At 45.2% G+C, this 19,231-nt stretch overlaps 6 protein-coding genes across 6 annotated transcripts; 3 read left to right on the forward strand and 3 right to left on the reverse strand.

Annotated features, from left to right (window-relative positions):
- Positions 1-260: 260 nt before the first annotated feature.
- QC761_611820 (uncharacterized protein) lies at positions 261-2,624 on the reverse strand. Its single transcript, XM_062881581.1, has 4 exons — positions 2,364-2,624; positions 1,237-2,288; positions 572-1,174; positions 261-436 (listed from the first exon to the last, which is right to left on the reverse strand). The coding sequence occupies exons 2-3, from the start codon at positions 1,770-1,772 to the stop codon at positions 622-624; spliced, it is 1,089 nt and encodes a 362-aa protein (XP_062729037.1). The 5' UTR covers positions 1,773-2,288; positions 2,364-2,624; the 3' UTR covers positions 261-436; positions 572-621.
- A 109-nt stretch (positions 2,625-2,733) lies between these two features.
- Positions 2,734-5,235, forward strand: MRE11 (meiotic recombination; the record flags this gene model as incomplete). The annotated part of the gene is made up of 3 exons (XM_062881582.1): positions 2,734-2,934; positions 3,013-4,236; positions 4,289-5,235. The coding sequence occupies exons 1-3, from the start codon at positions 2,919-2,921 to the stop codon at positions 5,233-5,235; spliced, it is 2,187 nt and encodes a 728-aa protein (XP_062729038.1). The 5' UTR covers positions 2,734-2,918.
- A 531-nt stretch (positions 5,236-5,766) lies between these two features.
- On the forward strand, positions 5,767-6,648 carry QC761_611840 (uncharacterized protein; the record flags this gene model as incomplete). Its single annotated transcript, XM_062881583.1, has 2 exons — positions 5,767-5,997; positions 6,061-6,648. 2 exons carry the CDS (start codon positions 5,767-5,769, stop codon positions 6,466-6,468), a joined length of 639 nt encoding a protein of 212 aa, XP_062729039.1. The 3' UTR covers positions 6,469-6,648.
- A 27-nt stretch (positions 6,649-6,675) lies between these two features.
- On the reverse strand, positions 6,676-7,603 carry RSM19 (mitochondrial ribosomal small subunit component). The gene is made up of 4 exons (XM_062881584.1): positions 7,361-7,603; positions 7,287-7,302; positions 7,008-7,187; positions 6,676-6,939 (listed from the first exon to the last, which is right to left on the reverse strand). Exons 1-4 carry the CDS (start codon positions 7,401-7,403, stop codon positions 6,903-6,905), a joined length of 276 nt encoding a protein of 91 aa, XP_062729040.1. The 5' UTR covers positions 7,404-7,603; the 3' UTR covers positions 6,676-6,902.
- Positions 7,550-11,719, forward strand: QC761_611860 (uncharacterized protein). The gene is made up of 5 exons (XM_062881585.1): positions 7,550-8,788; positions 8,871-10,057; positions 10,123-10,238; positions 10,305-10,536; positions 10,622-11,719. Exons 1-5 carry the CDS (start codon positions 8,729-8,731, stop codon positions 11,607-11,609), a joined length of 2,583 nt encoding a protein of 860 aa, XP_062729041.1. The 5' UTR covers positions 7,550-8,728; the 3' UTR covers positions 11,610-11,719.
- Positions 11,720-11,783: 64 nt separating this feature from the next.
- On the reverse strand, positions 11,784-13,376 carry QC761_611865 (uncharacterized protein). Its single transcript, XM_062881586.1, has 5 exons — positions 13,160-13,376; positions 12,999-13,102; positions 12,732-12,929; positions 12,307-12,676; positions 11,784-12,239 (listed from the first exon to the last, which is right to left on the reverse strand). Exons 4-5 carry the CDS (start codon positions 12,667-12,669, stop codon positions 11,889-11,891), a joined length of 714 nt encoding a protein of 237 aa, XP_062729042.1. The 5' UTR covers positions 12,670-12,676; positions 12,732-12,929; positions 12,999-13,102; positions 13,160-13,376; the 3' UTR covers positions 11,784-11,888.
- Between the last annotated feature and the right edge of the window lie 5,855 nt (positions 13,377-19,231).

Consider the following 19,231-nt stretch of genomic DNA (forward strand, 5'->3'; position numbering starts at 1 on the left):
GCGTTGTTCGACCTCGACGCGACCTCCTCCTTGTCCGAGACCCAATTCGACACCTCCCAGGCTGTGTTTATTTATGGCCACATTGATGTTCTTATCAGCGCGGTGGTTCAGGGACGCAGAAGTACAACCCCATGGCTGCTAAGAAACTGTTCCATTCTTAGGGACCGGATGTAGAATAGGCCTCGAAAGATGGATCAGAAGTCATTCAGGCTTTGCAGGCCGTCGTTGATGCATGGTCGTCCAAAAGTCCAGTGAAATGTGTGGTGGTCCTCCTGCTGTTTATTTCACATCGGTGCAAACGGAAGCGGAGACAGGTAAATGCAGAGTCCTTTCTACACCTATCAAGAGTGACTTCAAGAATATATACCATTTCCAGTTATTGGCTATTAGTACCGCCGACAGGGCCATCGCGTTCATCCATCACCACAAGGAAAACCTGACATGCCACACGCCAGCCGGGTACCTTATCTATCATCCATGCTTGCACAACCCAATGACCCTGAATTTTGTCGACCACCAAACGCCATATACATGCAAAACTCCTCCAGCCGCCAATACTCATACAATGTACCTCCTTAAATGCAATAGAGGCAGCAGGTGGTGTTGGTAAAAACAAATCCTTCAGCGAATCTCGGGCTCCCGCATAAAGTCGGGGAAGTTTGAGAAGCTCCCATCCCCAGAAGGTGGATGTTGGTCAAAAGAATCAAGAAGCTCCTGGAGAGTCTTTTCCTCGTCCACGGTCAAGCTTTGCAGTGTGGCTCGGTTGGAAGGGCGTGAGGCAAGATTGATGGTGGGTTCCCGGGGTAGGTCTTCTAGCGCCGCTCCCCCCACCAAGTTCTCATCCAGGCCGTAAATCTTGATGCCACGGATGTGGGTGTCTTTGCCATTTTGGTGGTTTTCTTTGACGTGCATCTGCACCACCCAGCAACACAAAGAGTGTCCATCATAGCCGCCGCCAGCATCGCTGATGGGAACGTCTTGCCAACCCACAGGGTTCACCAGAGGCATCTCGGCAAACTGAATCAGATCATGAGGGCTTGTCCCGGCATAGAAGACAATGTTGGTAGGCGTATAAGACTCGTCTTGGCTATAATCCACGTAGAACCGGATGGCACGGATCTCAACACGGCGCACAAAATGCATCGTGAGAAGGTGAGGCTGTTGGCCGTCCGATCTACAAGACCAGTCAGCAACCGCCGGCGACACAGAGTCTTCGATGAAGGGCGTTTCACTTACTGCCAGTACTTGTCTGTATCGTCGCTCAAGAGCTCGGTAACTCCATTTCCAGGCTTGTGGCTGCTGACTCCAAAATGCGCAAGGTTGTTGATCTCCTTCAATCCGAGAGCAGTGGGGTCAAATGGGGGTTCCTGAGGCTGGTCGGAATTGTCCTGCTCCTGCCCGTCGTCAAAGTCGTCTTCATCCATGTATTCCTCGCTGTAGTAGGTGTCGTCATCGCGAGGCTCTCTATAGCCATAGGCGTCGGGGTCGTCGTCCTCCGGCGCCGGCTCATCTTGGTCCAAATCTCCCTCTGGCCCATCCTCTAGCTCCTCTTCAAACTGGCCCCGAGCCTCTTGAACTGCCACCTCATGGTCTTGAGTTCGGTAGTGCTCCATACCGACTTCCTCAGCTTCCGCAAGTGGCCCCTGGCGAGATGGGGTGACAGGAGACAGAAACTGGGACTGTTGGTGAGTGTAACCTGGGGCCTGGGTAACTTCGGCCGAGGCTGCGGGTGAGCTGCCCTGATAGTTAGTTAATACCACCACCTCATTCATGTCGTAAATTTCACGTTGCACTCCGGTCAAAACAGCAAGCTTGTTCTCTTGCTCTAGGACGATGGGGCGGCGCTTGATGGGACCGTGACGAGAGAGACAGGTCGTGGTTTGAGTCCAGCTCTCCCAGCACACGTCGCTTCTGCTGAACTACAACCCGACGAGGTCGATTTTGAATCATGGCGACGGCCTGATGGGGGTCGTATGAGTCTCGTCGCCAGGAAGCTGGAGGGAAAGGAGGTTTGAGGAGGCGTGGATTGGATGAAAGATGGTGGGTGATGAACAAAAGAAATAAAAAGATGGCAGAAGAGAAGAGGCCCTTCGCTGCGGATTTGGGCACCAAGAAAAAACAGCAGTGGAGGATGAAAAGAAGAAAAGAAGGGAAGGAGGGGCAAGAAGCGAGGGGCGAGGGGACGCAGTGAGCAAAAGATTCAGGAAAGGAAGTAGAAGATGATGGCGAGGGGCATGTTGGAGGAGAGCCGTGGATGAAAGCTGCGAGCGCCGAGACGGGGGCAAATTCTGAGTATAAAAAATGAGGGTAATCGTTGGGAAAGTCGGCGGTTGAGGTGCTTTTTATAGGATGAGTTGACTTACACTGGGAAATAGGGGGGACCCTTTGATGTTATTCCGATGCGAAGACAGTTCTCGCGGCTCTACCAACGACAGGAACAGCTGTCAGAGAAGGTTGTTCAACCACGCGCTGAAATAGACGGGTATGACGGGTGTTAGAGTTCCGAGTTGGCGCATCTGCCATCATCCCTCTGAGAAACTCGGCTTCAACCAAGAGCATACTATCATGGCTTGGAGAGAGTTGGTCTGCATCCCTGTTGACATTACAAACACACAGTTTGGAAAGATGGCGAGGTGCGTTGTACCTTTCAAGCCCCACCTCATCAATAGTGGGGCAGCAGAGCTCGTGACTGCGCGTGCGGTGGTCGTGTTTCCCGCTTTCCTTTACGCGACTCTTTAACCTCAAGCTCCATTGGACTTTGACGCTGAACCCCAAAATCTTTACCGCGTTGACAACGACAGCAACGATAATAACAGGACCGCACTACTTTTTCAGTATCTTCTCCAATTCTCCCCGGTGTTTTCTATCCTGCAATTTCTAAAGCCCCCTTGTCTGGCTGGCAGTGCCTGTTTCTCGAAATGCCACAAGCTCCAGGTGGGTCACCATGGTCTCTTTCTGTTTCTGTCCCAAGGCCCAGTCGGTGCTAATAGTAGTCCACCGCACCTCCAACAGAAAAGGACACTATCCGCATACTGGTGTCGACCGACAATCATGTAGGCTATGCAGAGCGGGATCCAATCCGGAAAGATGATAGCTGGCGGACCTTCGATGAGATCATGCAGATAGCGAAAGCCCAGGACGTTGACATGGTTCTTCTTGGCGGCGACCTCTTCCATGACAACAAGCCTTCTCGAAAATCCATGTATCAAGTCATACAATCTCTGCGGAAAAACTGTCTGGGCATGAAGCCCTGTGAGCTGGAGTTTCTGAGTGATCCGCAAGAGGTTTTCGGTGCATCAACCGACTGCGTCAACTACCAGGACCCCGACATCAACATCTCCATTCCAGTCTTCTCTATCCATGGAAATCATGACGACCCCAGTGGCGATGGTCACTACTGTTCGCTCGATCTTCTACAGGCTGCCGGGCTCGTCAACTACTTTGGCCGTGTGCCTGAGGCGGACAACATCCACGTCAAGCCGGTTCTCCTGCGAAAGGGAGAGACTAAACTGGCCCTCTATGGGCTAAGCAATGTTCGTGATGAGCGGATGCACAGGACATTCCGAGACAACAAGGTTCACTTTTATCGGCCCGGCCAGCAGAGGAACGACTTCTTCAACCTACTGACCCTTCATCAAAACCACTACGCCCACACACCAACCAGCTACGTATCAGAGAACATGCTGCCCGAGTTTATGGACCTTGTCATCTGGGGCCACGAACACGAATGCTTGGTGGATCCCATAAAGAACGATATCACCAATTTCCATGTTATCCAACCCGGTTCCTCCATAGCCACCTCTCTTGTGGAGGGCGAGGCGGTAACAAAGCAGGTTGCAATTCTCAACATAACCGGCAGGCGTTTCACGGTAGACAAAATTCCCCTGAAAACGGTCCGGCCATTCGTCACCAGGGAGGTTGTGCTGGCGGAAGACAAACGATTCAAGGGGCTCGAGAAGAAACAGGACAACCGCCAAGAAGTCACCAAACGCCTGATGACAATTGTTGAAGAGATGATTGAGCAAGCTAATGCCCTGTGGGAGTCCACCCACGGCGGTGATGCTGCCGAGGATGAGACGCCTCTTCCCCTGATACGACTGAAAGTGGAATACACCGCTCCGGAAGGCTCCAAGTTTGACGTGGAAAACCCCCAGCGCTTCTCCAACAGGTTTGCCAGCAGGGTGGCCAATCGGAACGACGTCGTGTACTTTTACCGGAAGAAGACAGCAGTCACAAGTGAGTGGAGGACACAGGAAGAGCGGCCGCGCAAGAAGCTAACCAAGCGCAGGGAAAATTCCCAACGACTCAAAGGAGCTGCGAGAAGGCGTTGCAGAAGCCCTGGAATTGGTCGATACCATCAAGGTCGACACTCTTGTGCAGGAATACTTTGCCCAGCAGTCTTTGAAGATTCTGCCACAAGCTCCTTTTGGAGATGCTGTCAACCAGTTCGTCAACAAAGATGACAAGCATGCTGTGGAGATGTTTCTGCTCGAGTCACTCTCCACGCAGGTCAAGGGGCTGCTGCAGCTCGATGACGAAAAGGTGACGGACGACTTGGAGGCACAAATCGAGGAATACAGGAAAGTCATGGAGAAAGATTTTGTCATCGGCCAGCACAAGCAAGCACAACGCAAGAGGAGGTTCAAGCCCAAGCCCAATGGCTGGGATTCCGATGTGGATGGCCACTGGCATGCCCAGCCGGAAGCGCTTGAAGAGCTGGTGACATCTCCACCACAGGCAACTTCCAAGAGCCGAGGCGGTGCTCGCCCAACCTCTGGCGTTGTATTCAGTAATGAGAACGAGGACATGTTGGAGGAGGAACCGGTCGCGGCGGAGCCAAAGCGAGCAGCGAGAGGAGCCCGAAAGACTGCTGCCACACCAGCCAAGAAAGCAGCAGTGGCCAAGAAGGCGGCAGCGCCTGCGAAGAAAGCCACGACGAGGACTGCCAAAGCAGCTGCACGAGGTCGAAAAAGGGGCAACCCCTTCGAGGACAGCGACGAAGAAGAAGACGTGATCATGGAGGACGATGATTTTGAGCCACCTCCACCCTCGACACGTGCTACACGGGGCGCTACCAAAAGCACTCGGCAAACCACACTCAACTTTGCCTCGCAGTCCCAAAAACCGGCCAGGGCGACGCAAAAGGCGATCGAGATCAGTGACGATGAGATTTCAGAGGATGATGATGCCTTTGAGACCATGCCCGCCACGAGCAAGAGGGGCAAGCGTCGCTGAAGGCTGGTGCAATTAGGGCAAGATTTGCCGAATTTTGTATGAATAAATGACCAAGTGTAAAGACAAGACAGAAAAAGGGCAAATGTATTAAATAGTCTGGGCAGCTATCTGAGTAGCCAACATGATCCATATCATCTCTCCTGTCTCCTAGCGGGTGTAGTGTGCTGCTGGAGGGGAGCAAAGAGGCTGGCACGGTGCGGGTGCACTGTGAGAGGTTGCCGCTGAACACTGTACTTTGCAACCACGCACCTTCTCAAGTCCCAAGCTTTCTCTCTCTCTCTCCCTCTCTCTCTCTCTCTCTCTCTCTCTCTCATCCCTACGACGATCGGGCTGTCCGGCATTTTCTTTCTTCCCATACGTAACGTACGGTACAATCGACATACACGGTACCCAAATCACTCCATCGCGCCTTTGCCCGGCGCGCGCGCTTTCACTGCGGGCTTCGAATCGGGAGATCCATTTAGACTTTCGACAATTCTTTGTTGTCGCGGCGTCTGAACAACTCGCAATTATAACCTAGAGCAATTGAAGATGGCGACCGGCACTCAACCAACCGAGAATCCCGACCAGAGTGCGTCCGCATCCACACAGCCCAACGGCACGCAACCACCACCTACGAATGCGACAGCGACTGGCGAGGCTGCCGTGGGAGCCGTGGAGGGAGGGCCCGTCGTCCCGCCCCTCCTCGAGGCGAAGACTCCATTGAGGAAAGATGCTTCGCTCAAGGAATTCTTAAACAAAATGGACGACTACGCTCCCATTGTACGTATACCACCCCCTTCGGAGTCCAATTCATTCCCTGTGTCTGACCTTGCTTCACCACAGATCCCCGATGCAGTGACCAACTACTACATGACCCGAGCCGGCCTCCCGCCTCCACCGCAGACCGACCAAAGGCTCGCCCGCCTCTTAGCGCTTGCCACGCAGAAATTCATCGCCGACATTGCTGCCGATGCTTATCAATACAGCCGCATTCGCGCAAGCAACACCAGTGCCAACAACCCCATGGGCAACCTGGGCGCCGCGGCTGGTTTCCCCATCCCAGGACAGCCGGCAAATCAGCCTGGGGCCAAGGATCAGGGTAGGGGCGGGCCTTTGGGCATCCAGAGGCCAGGCTACGGTGGTGGTGGACAGGGTAGTCAGCAGAACAGGACGGTGCTCACCATGGAGGACTTGGGCATGGCCGTTGGCGAGTTCGGGGTGAATGTCAAGAGAAGTGAGTTTTACCGCTAGACTCTGGGGTGTGTAGTCATGAAAGGGGCAAGCGGCACATCGGTTGGCATGGGCATACGGAGTAATTTTTACCGAGTCAATAAGCAGGTCACACAACACAGGCGTTTGGGAACAAGAATGGAGGGCCAGGCGTTTTTTTTTTCGGTAGGGAGTCCTGTATCTACCATGGGAAAGGACCACGGGATCGGCCTTCTTATTTCTTGGTAGTTGATTGCTTACAAGCGGAAGGTTTATTATTTAGTTCTGCGATTCTCTTGACCCTTCTTCTTCCTCATATACTTGGCCAGGTCGAAGTTAATCCTTGGTGATGATGCCAGCGGGACGTTGGCTCGCCAGTTCTTCTGCTTGGCCCGCGACATAAACGGTGCCGCTCCGTGCTATTGATACAGCAGTTGTGCAGGGTATCATCACGTCCCAAACGGGAGCGCTGTCTTCTATTTCTTCTTGCCCCAGATGAATGGTTTTCGGGTCCTATGGTCCAATACATAGTCAGCTCCCACATTCCCGTGCCCATGCTTTGTTGACGGAATGTTGTGTACGTTGAAAACTCGCCGAGCTTATGTCCCACCATCTCCTCGGTAATGGTCACGTCATGGTAGACCTTGCCGTTGTGCACCTGGAACTTGAGCCCCACGAAGTTGGGGAGAATGGTGGCCGACCGGGCCTGGGTCCGGATCGGGGCAATCTTTTGTCCTGGCTCGGGCCGTACAATAGGGAGTCTTGAGCTTGTCAGTTGTCGGTCGGGAGAAGCAGCCCTCTCGTGAGCGACTAGGCCGGGGGAGGAGGGCCGCGGGAGGACGGGGGCTTGATGGCCTTACGGGACAATGTGCGGGCCTAGACGAGTCAGTAAGCCAAGTCAGTCCATCGTCAAGAACAAAGTGCTGCAACTGACCTTTCCAGACCGAGCGCTTGAGCAGGCACCTCGTGGGCTGCATGTTGGGCAGGCAGTGGGAGTGTGTGGTGGGACAACAAGAAGCAAGCACTCCTGCGTGTTGGCTGTTTGGCTGTCCACCAAGGTGCTCGCCGTTGACAGAAATCCTGGCCGCGAAAAGTTAATGTGGGGCCTCAGTCTATCAGGTCACGTGCCCTCCCTGAGCACAACCACCTTTCGTCTCCTCTGCTCACGCTGACGTTCCTCGTCCCTGGCCATTCGATGCGATGGAATAATTAGCGCAGCCGGTGCACTGACAGCATGGTTCCTCTCCTCATCCCCACAAACTACGATCCATCATCTGTGCACCCTCTGGTGAGCGTCGGCAACAGTCACCACACCATCATAAAGGTACCCACAGACCTTGGGTAGGTAGGTAGCACTATCGTACTCATCCGTCCTTGGCAAACCAGGATCATCTGTGGCTGCTATAATAAGGCTCTTTCGGCCACGTGATATTTTCACATCCTGCTATCAGTCAACTCAGCTCTCGAGTTTGCCGATCTCCCGAGAAGGAGTCGAGGTCTCCATTGCATGAACCTGTCAGGAAGACTCGGCCAAGAAACCCATGGTACGACGTGGATATACGCCCAAGTTGCAGCAGTATGTGGTACACAGTACGGCTGTCTGTCGTCATCAGTCATCATGGTTCCCACCTCTTCGCTCTGGCTTCTGATAACTCAAGGGCATCTCGCCAATTGAGGTAATAAACTCCATGTCACCTATCCCAGGAGGTAGCGAGCCTCTCACCTCTCAAGCAGAGCTGCAGTAGGGAACTCCTGGTCAAACATCTCAACCGTAACTGAGACGAAGCATGCCAGTCATCAGCTCCATGTCCGTGACCAAACTATCATGTCCACCGGCAGGGTTTCCGCGGGGCAGTTGGGGGACTGTTTCGACATGTCTCTTGGAAGCTCACCTCCGTACGCGACAACAAAGCAGGTCACTGGGCTTGCAGTACCCGCATGTCGTCCATGCCCGGGCTCGATAACCCCAGTTGGTCCCATATTGATAACATCTCCTGCCGAACAGTCTTCGAGAGTCCGCTGACGATTTCCTTTGACAACAGTTCCCAGCTCGGCTCCTCCTAATTCCAACCCCGGCCTTATCACCTTCGGCGCAGCAGGGCTGCGATGTGCCTGTGGTCCGACTCAGCGGGTTGTCCTTCAATGAGTACAGTTGCTCGTTACTTGAACGATATCTTTGGTCTTGTGCTCCCCTCGCCCGACTGCCAGCGCCGAGGCGATCATTGCGCATCTCTGTGCCAACAAAGCATGGGGCACCACAACGAGCAATCATCTACGTCTTTCTGTGTTCCCATGTCACAAGATGCCTAGGCAACATCTCACCCCAAACGCTTGTTTGGTATGCCGCAAAAAGAGAACCAAAGTAACAGAGCATCTCCTTCCCCATTTTCGAGGTCCCAGTCATACCTCTCTCTGCCGACATTATCACTGACAACTTCCATCAGTGTGATGGACAGATACCATGTCGCCGATGCAGGTCAAGGGGCGAGGACTGCTCCTACGAGGATAAGAAATGGAGGACCAAAGACCACCTTCGATCCGAAATTGAAAGGCTGAGGGCAGAGCAGCGGCAAGGCGAGGCAGTTATCCAAGCACTTGTTGACAACAAGCCGGACCAGTGGGAAGTAGTTCAGGACCGCATGCGCGCCGATGAATCCCCCGATGCCATTGCAGAATGGATTCGCTCACTGAGAGGTTTGCCGGATTCTTCACAGACTCACCGGGGTCTATTTGGGAGTACGCCTGCCAGTGGGCTAAACAACTTTATACCCACACCCTTCCAGTCACAATTCAACCCAACGATGCCCGGAATAGGGAGTGTGCCTACCGGCAGCTTCCCAGAAGCAGGATCGGATGTCCTTGATGCATTCACTACGAATAATGGGCCAGGCAACGTCGGGAACGGCGGTACCAACATATGTCACGTCACCAGCGCCATGGAGGGAGCTTCTCGTCCAAGTTTTTCCGCTGACTTGGTCGCTCCTGGAGATCGTATATCATTGCAAAAACACGGGACCTTTGTTTGCCCGTCCCTGTCGCCCACAGACAACTCCTCCCATACCATGAACCACCCACTGGACATGGCTGGACCCGCGGCTTGTCGTCTTGTTCCGAATCTAACCCCCTATGGGCCTCCTGTTCGGATCTGGACTACTGTTACATCTGATAAGCATCTTGTCCAGCGACTCCTTTCGAGATTCTTCTCGGGACTCTTTCCGTGCTTGTCATTGATATCATACGCGCAATTCATTCATGATTTTGAAGAGGGCACTGCGCGGTACTGCTCAGAAGCGCTTGTGAACGCCATCCTCGGCACAGCATGTAGGCTCTTCAACGCAACATCTCAGCTCATTTCGAGGATCAGCTTCGGCGACGCCTTTGTGGGTGAGGCAAAGAGGCTGCTAGCGGCTGAGGATAGCCACGTGAATCTCCCGAGCATACAAGCTCTCGCCATCCTTGCTTTGGGGGAGATGAGCCAAGGGAACGATGAAGAGGCCGAAACCCTCCTCCGGGAGTCGGTAAGGGCGTTAGTTCATCTTGTCTTGGAAGCTCGTGATCTGGACGGGAAGGAAAACGAGGATTTCAGAGTAGTGCGAGCACTGGCATACTGTGGTGTATTTTCTCTCATGAGGTCTGTTACCTTTTGGGTCGGCTGTCACTTGGATCCCTCTAACCTGAAGAAACTTAATATGCCAGGTTCCTTCGCCTCTTGACGGGAGATCTCGAGCCGAAAGTTGGGCCGTTGTTCATCCGACTTCAGCCTAATTCCGCGAGTCTTGACGAGGATACGCCCCAAACACGAGTGGAGCGAGGTTTGTTGTGCCCAATCCATTCTCCGCGGCTTCCAGGTTTTGCTGGCTAATGTGTTGCTGCTGTAGGCATCGCGCTCCAGACGCAGTTCTTTGCCGAGTTGCGGTTTTGTCCGCCATCATCGAGGTTTATCTTTGAGGTCATGGAGACAGCACACACCTTTCTGTCTTATAATTACTCTCGAGCCATGACCGCCAGTGATCTCGAGAGTGCATACGACAGATGTGTGTGCTCATATCGCCAGTTTCTAGAATCATTAGCGCCAGCCTCCAGTCCCTCACAGGACACACTGCTCGCACAGTATGCCCTTACTCTCCACCCCCGGGCTTTCGTTGCCGTCGTCGGCTTGTAGTATATACTAATCTCTGCTGGCCATGGCTTCTAGGATTTGGTACCATTTCTGCATGCTCAGTTTGATGCGGCCCTTTGTCTCGAACTCGAATAACCTCGTGGATGGCACCACCCCGAAACTGTCTGGTGGTGCCAGGCCCAGTGTCATATGTCACCGAGCTTCAGAAGCCATCATTTCGCTCACTGGCACTTACCAAGCCCGGAACTTCATTGCATATCTGCCACCCTTGTTACCGTATATGGTCTTCACTGCCGTCCTGTTTGAGCTCACGTTGACGGCCAGCCCGGTTTTGTGTCAGCAAGGCCTCACTGATTCTCCGTCAAGTTTGTCTCCGCTTATTGGATATCAGTCACCCATACAGGCCGCCTCCAAGCCAGGGACCCGTTGGTCTCAACTGCCTCAGGCATCAGCTCCGCGTCCAGGATTTTGTTCGTCCGACTCTGAGCCTGTATCCCCAGCGTCTACCAGACAGGCCAACCAGACTACCCACCGCCGGGCGTCCGGTGTCTCGACTATCTCCACCGGATTTTCAAGTAGCGAGCAGAGCAGGCGGCCGAGTGGCTGTAGTTTTCTTTCTGGCACGCCACTTGACCAGGACGAGATATCGACATCGGATACAGAGTCAGACCTATTCCCCGTGTTTTCGTCGCAACCTTCGGATCTTGTTACCGTCGGCTCACTGCAGTTAGCATCCTTGAGCGCCCGCCATCTTGGTGCCGCTGAGGCTTCTCGCCTACTCCGGGGGTTGGGGAACATTCGAGACGTCGCCGAAGTCAGGCTCAACCTAGCTGCACTCACCGCTTCACTGCCATTTCCAGCTGTTGAATTCGGAACTTCTATCCTACTTACCGGCCTTGGACTTCAGAAAGTGCCGGTTGCCAGCGTGGTCCCGGGCGCTTCGACATTTTGTGGAGGGTTGAGTCCTATGTCGGTCCCAAAAGTCGAGTCTACTAAATCACTCACCGGTGACGTGTCTTCAGCCCAACTACCTACATCTCTGCAACAGGCACCTGGGCCATGATCTGGGGATATGCCATGCGCAATGGTGACCGGTAACAAGTATGGATAGCGTCAACATAGCATGTACAGGGCTGGCCCCTATTTTCAATCAAGTCTTTCATTTTGGCGGAGTTCCCGTTGTTTCCCCTGCTTGCTACATGTTCCTATATTTGACCAGCATGTCACCACCATGTTACAGAATCTCTATAATAGATATCAAGAGCTGCGTTGATCATGCGTGTCTTTTTTCCCGCTGTTCCGATGATTGCTGGAAATGAATAAATTTGCTGATGTGTGTGTATCAAAGCTCGTCATGTCCTGATTCATGTTGCTCCTTGCCAGGGCTTCTGTTTGCGGGTTGCAATTTGCCGCTGCCGATGTCGATCAGATGTCTCTCTACGTCATCTGCCATGAGTTTGACACTCCCTGGAAAAGGATACAAAGCACCAGCTGCGGAATTTTCGAGTACCAATGCCGTTGTCAAGTCTGTTGCTCCTCCGCTCCCACCCAACAAATCAGAATATTCATTCAAGTCCCTGATGATAAACTTCAATTTGCCAGAGTATTTCTTCGCCAAGGGCCGTATTTCCGCCCTGTACGCCTCCTTTTCTGCCTCTGTGCTGGCAAAATAGTGGAGAACGCTTTTCCCTGTCTGTGGACATGTGGCCTTTTGGTGAGTCTAGTCGTTCTGTGACTTGAATTCTGGCAAGAATGCTTACCGAGATGTATTCGGCCTTGTTGATTATGGTCAGTTCGGGGATGAGGGGCTCCGCACACAAAATGACAAAGTCCTCCAGGGCCTGAGTGGTCTGGGTATCGGTAGCCACATGCTTCACATCGTCGAGATTGTTGTAGCAGATGACGGCGGCGGAGCGGCTCTCTGTAACAGATGGACCTATCAGAAAGGTGAACCGGTCCCTATACCTGGCTGCCAGGGCAGTGAAGCGGTCATATATATTCCAGTTGTCAGACTGGGCAAGAGGGTGCATGACTATGACAACGTCATCCAACAGGATAAAATGCTCTAGCAGTTGAGCGTCGGCCTCGAGGAAGGAAGGACGGATGATACGATTCCGAAACATGGCTAGTCTGGTGGATGCACAAATTAGAAATGAACATGAACGGGGAAGGGTCTAAACTGTACTCTCTAGCTTCGTGTTGACCTCTGTACTGATCTATTCTGCCATCCCGGTGATATATTCTGATGGTTGGGTACGAAGGTATGTTGAGTTTCTGACAGAATTCTCTGTGTATGGCACAATCGAAGCTAACAATGTTATCGTCATCCTTTTCAGCTTCCTGGAAGGCAAGCCATTGTTCTTCGAGATCTTGACTAGCCTTCCTATCGTAGCCCACTAGACATCAGCACAGCAATTTGAACAGATCCCAGAGTACTAGTTAGCTAACTTACTGCGAAGGCTACATAGGGACGAAGTATCAGTGGGCTTGCATAGGTGGACTTGCATTCAGGTGTTTTGGCGGGGGAAAGAGAAAGCGATGCACTTACGAGAATAACTGAGAGAGAAAATCAGCACATCGAACATACACACTGAGGCTGCAATAGTGACTCACATGCGGCCTGTGTATATGCACTGGAGTCCAATGCTTCTCTCAATCGCCTCTCTTCAATATGTCTCCATGCTGCAGAAGATCTTCCGAGGATCAATGATACTGCGAATGACCAATACATGCTCTTCATCTTGTCCGAGGCATGCGCCGGAGTTCACCAGGATACAATTCCACAGATAATCTACCGGATACATTATCCCTATATAAAGGTCGAAGAGAGAGTCGAAACAAAAAGGACAGGTTACCACGAAGGCACTGCAGGAACTAGGATTTAGCCGGTTTAGCACAGGGAGCAGAATACCGGACAAATTAAACGATTGAAGTAATGATATTTAATTAATATAGAGAACATTCGAGCTATATATTATATTTTGAGTACAGATATATGATGCGATATATAGCCCGGTGTTATATATATATTCCTATATAAAACTTTGTAATTTATTAAGTAAATTAGATACATAAATAGTATAAAAAAGATAGTAAAATGAAAAGGTTTTTTATAAATAAATATTATATTGAAAGAAACGTAAGACGTATATTTACTTTTAAAACTAAAGCTTAGAACTTTACTTATGAGTACTAAATATTAATTTACATACAAACCTTTAACGTACATTCTCAGCGAGTGACCCATATCAGCGAGTGACCTACTTTCTACTCAAGGCGACATCTTTGCACTTCACAATAACTTTCCTTTACTATCTAAAATGCCTACTACTTCAAAAGAAAGCCAGATAATCTTAGCCCTCCAAGCTCTTTAAAAGGATATTACCGAGTAATTTACGCTCGTACGGAATATTAAAGCTAAATACGGTATTATAAATAATAACATTTATAATTTCGACGAAATTAAGTTTATAATAAATATTATTTTCGTAAATATAATAATTATAATTTCGGACGGCTTCAATAAAGTGAAACTAGTTTAGCTTAATAACCGTAAATAAATGACGGTAATGTGAAAAGTTAATATCTTTAGCTAAATTATCTTACCTTTTATTATTATAGTCGTATAATACTATATTGCTAACTAATATACCAAATATATTTTACTATTTATTTAACGTATTATAATTATTCATAAAAATAAGATTATTAATCCGGTAAACCTAAATTAAATTAAACATTTTAATTATTATATAGCGTTTTATATAAAGGACAAATACTGGTTATTAATCCTCCATAATTACGAAAGTTATTATTCAATTGAATTTAAGCGTTATAATTAGTAAAATAATATTATTACGCTTTATATATTTTTATATTCTTTTTACTTCCTTTAATTACTTAATATTAATCACTCTAAACGATTAAAATAGGCGTACGACCGCTAAATTAGAGACTTAATACGTATATATATTAATTACGTAAGTAAGTTCGAGTTTCTCTATACTTTCCGCAAAACCTTCTTTACCTCTATACCGGAGAAAAATACATAGGATAGCTTTAAAGGGGCTAGCTTTATATACCGTACGATTTATAGAAGGTACTTTTTAAATTAAATATTAAACTTCGTACGTTAATACCATTAAACTTACGCGCCGGTACATTACGACCTTAAATTACCTAAATACTACATAACCCTTAAAAAGCTAATTTATAATTAACGTTTCTTAAAACTTATATCATCAATTAATAAATAATTTCCTAACTTTAATATTCATCAATATAGATTAATTAATTAAAGGTACGATAACTATAATATACTGAATAGCCTTCCTTTAATTAAAATACGCTTCGCTCTATAAAGTTAGTAAAGTACTAAGTAAACGCCGAAAACTAAAAAAAAAATATACGTAAGGCTTAGAGGGTCATTTACTGTATAAGAGGCACAGGCCGTGGATGGGGAAGGAGTATAGGAAACTTAGCCGGAAAGTAGTAATGCAGGGGGGGCTTATACGAAGGTTCGGTGCTGTAATATATGCGGCAAGCCTGGCCATAATGCGCGCACTTACTAGGAGGTTGCAGAAGCATTTGATTCAGCTGTTTCTAATAATTATAGTTAATTGCTTCTACTAATATGGTGTAATTGAGGATGGTTTGTTAGAGTGTGGTGAGAGGTAGGTCACTCGCTGATATGGGTTACTCGCTGATAATGTACGTTACTAATTTTATTACACCGTAAATACCTCTCTTCCTGAATTCGATTTCTTTCTTTTAACTACATCATCTTTTTAAGCTTCATTCTGTAAAATAAAGTCGTTATTTTATTTATCTCTATTAATTTTCTCTATACGACCCTTCTTTTTTAGTAATAATAATTTATAAAAATCATTATGACAATATGGAATGAGCATCTTTTATTAAATTAAAGCAGTTTAAACTTTTAAATTTATACTTTTAAATATTAACAGAATAATTAAACGAGCTTTTTCTTTTGAATGTAGTAAAATAAATCAAAGATTAAAATGACCGGTTCGATTTTTCTATTAAGGAATGAATATAACTTATAGGTTAATTAACTAATTTCATTAATGAAAGTAAAATCCAAATGTACTATTAGTATTTATAATAAAGGCATTTTAATGAGTAATATTAATAGTAAAATTCAAAATATATTTTTTCATTGATTTTGAACTTAACAAAGTAATAATGGGTATTGTTTTATAAAATGATGAATACATTATACAGTGTAGATCATGAACTGTTTTATATAATAAGACATTATTAGAGTTAGAAGAAATATCATTAGGCTTTTATTATGATTTTTATCAAAATTTTTACAAGATACTTTCAAATTTCTAAAAGAAAAAATACATGATTTTCAATAATCAATCTTTATATTTTATTTTTGTATTTCATTGGAGTTAGTATATCACTAATATTATGATTTAAAGGTTTAAAATATACTAAATTCTTTACTATGGTATAAATATAAAATTTTCTTTTAATCTGATATAATATTTAGTAGATGGACTAAATGTCTTCTACCTAACTAACTACGTCTGTATAAATAAGGGGCCTGTTTGTAAGGGAAGGTTTTTTAGGTTATAGATATATCTATATATTAGCCTTGTAGGTATTTTTAGTAACTTTTAATGGTTAATTAACAATATCTCTACTTACCATTTTTATATCATCTTAGTACTTTTCTTTCTTTCATATGCAATTAAACTACTTTATAAACCTTTTATATTTTAGTTAATACTTAATTTGTTTTCTATTACCTATACCAAGTAATGATTTTTCAAAAAATAGAAAGGTTCCGGGGTATAATATAAAAGAAAGGAGATAGTAACTTCACCAACTACTAAAGCAACAAAATAAATACTAATACCAAGAGGCTTAAATAACTTTAAATAGCAGTATTGAAAAGTTGTATTTCCCTAATCTTATTAAAGGTTATTTACTAATAGTTACTAAGTAAATATTTATAGTTAAAATAGACTTTAGTCTTTTACCTTTAATAAAATTTAAACTTAATAATTAAATAGAATAGTTAAGTTAAGTGTACATTTTACACTTTTAATTAGGCTAAAATTGAAATGTGTGACACCCAAGAAATATAGAATTAGCGGGAAAAAGTATAATAATTAACCGTTAGAGGTAAATAAAATATTTAGAAGAATTATTACTATATAAGCATTCTATAACCATAGACTATTTTACTTTGACCCCTAAAAAAACTCCTCTACTTATAGGGGCCTAGTTAGTGAAATTTCTATAAGTAAAGCCATTAATGATAATTTAAATTAAAAGTATCAATTATTTTGGCTTTCTATGTAAAAAGATATGAATTTAGTCTATAAGGTAAAGCTAACTATTATAAAGGCAATTATACTCATTTTGGTTTTCAATATTTATACTTTATTGGCAATATTAAAAGGTTGTAAAGTAGGAGTTGAGTAATAGGGACTAATTTTCTACTTTTATACTATGGCTTTAAAACATAAAAGAGATAAATCCTATTACTTAGTATCCGGTGGGTATTCATTTAATAGATTATTGTACTTTTTTAATCTTAGTCTGATAATTTATATTTCATTCGTTTCAAATAGAGAAAAAATGGTTTTTTCAATGTTTTTTAAAGGTGCTAAAAAGTATTACGTTTAATTAAAGTTCAATAAACCTTCCATTTCGAAATTTTGTTTTTAATCATAGTACAATAAATAGAGCTACTAATTAAGTACTATATTTTATATATTTGTAGTTTCGTATAGTTGTTTCAACTTTATTAACAGGCAATATGTAGATAAATAGTAGAAGCCAATAATATATAGTATAAGTAAAAAGGTGAATTCAATAAAGAGAGCGAGAATCCCAAAAGAAAATCTGTACAGTATAAAAGGTAAGTAATCCAGCTTATTATTTAATATACTACCCGTTGCTGAAACAATATTAAAACCTATTAACTTGCCTAACTATACCTTTTAAAATATTAAGCTAATATTGTCTTCTTCCATATATACTCTCTCGTATATAAAAAGAAAAAACCACTCTAACTCCCTATAATACTAGCCTATATAATTAAAATTCTTCTATTCCATTATTATTTTATATATATTATTCATCAGTTACTATACTTGGATATCAGTAACAGTCAAAATATTAAAAGTCCGTTGAACCTACCTATATTCTTATCATATATATCGATATCAAGTATATAATTGTTATGGTATGGTAGAATTAACCAAGTGCTACGCAGGAATAAAATCTCTATAGCCTTGCGGGCTAAAATACAACAACCAGGGAGCAACAAGAATGGTAGCCGCACATATCCCCAGGCACAGTATATATTGTGACACTACCCCCTCTACACACATCTCTATGACGAACCCCTGTACAGAACCTCTGAAAGGGACACTGGTTGAAGGCTACTTCTGACAATTGGTTCGGTGCAGCTAAAGAGTGCACAACAAGATGTCTCAATGTAAACACAAGAATACCGTGAATACAAGCTTGAATTGCATACTGCGGAACTGTCTATCTACACCAGCCAGTTCCTCCGTATATATAGATCAGGGGACCGTGGACCGTTGACTTACAGACGGTCCTCGGTCCTCTCCGGATTGGCCGATACTGGACCGTGGACCGTGAGACCCACTACGGTCCCCGGTCCCCACCTTATTGGTCCGTTCCGTCCTGCTGGACCGTGAGCCCCGCTCGATCGCCCGGTCCAGCCCTGATTGGTCCGGTGTGCCCCACTGTCTCCCAAAACCGTGACATGTTACTATAGTAATAAAGGATACTTAAGTAATGATTATTTTCACGATTAGCGTAAAAAAATATTTTAATGTTAATTATTTTAATACTATATATTTAGGATTAATAAACGTTAATACTATATTGTAATAAAGGTTATAAGGCCGGAGCTAATATAGAAATAACCTTAAGTGTTTTAATGACGGTAAAGTAAAATATTTTAAAAAGGATTATTAGGCATTCAAATAACTTAGCTAAAAAAAGAGATTCTAGTAATTACTATATCGAAGGGTCCGAAGATTATAAAAGTTATAGTTATCGGGTATTAATAGAATAAAGCGGTAAACTTCCAAGAAAACTTTAATTAATATACTAAATGAAAAGAGATAAAGTTCTAAAAAGTAAAAGAAATATTAAAAACTAAAGGCGGAGTACGAGGAAAGAGATTTTTAAACATAAGTACTATATAATTAATTAATGTATATTATAATAAAAATTACTGTAGAAATTATTAAAAGTAATAGTTTCATACCAAAACTTATTAAATAAATAGTATTAAAGAAGTTATACGGTAAATACAAAGCTATGATTTCATAAATTATATTACGGCCTATAAAAGCACTCATATAAGAGCTAAAAAAATATTAAAAACGTAAAAAAGTTATTAATCTTAAAACCGCGAAGTTATAAAGAAACATATTAATATCTATATAATGAATATCCTCTAAAATATCATATAACTTTGTTTTAAATATCCGAAATATCGGAAAGCACTTTAGTTTTAATATATTATATATAAATATATAAAGTATTACTAATTTAAACTACTATATAATTACTAGCTGCTACGTAAGGTAAATGAAGAAAGTAAACTATAATTAATCAAGAGGACTATAATTAAATAGAAAAAACCTTAATAAAAAAATCTAA

Source organism: Podospora bellae-mahoneyi, chromosome 6, assembly GCF_035222275.1.
Source record: "Podospora bellae-mahoneyi strain CBS 112042 chromosome 6, whole genome shotgun sequence".
NCBI classification, from domain to species: domain Eukaryota; kingdom Fungi; phylum Ascomycota; class Sordariomycetes; order Sordariales; family Podosporaceae; genus Podospora; species Podospora bellae-mahoneyi.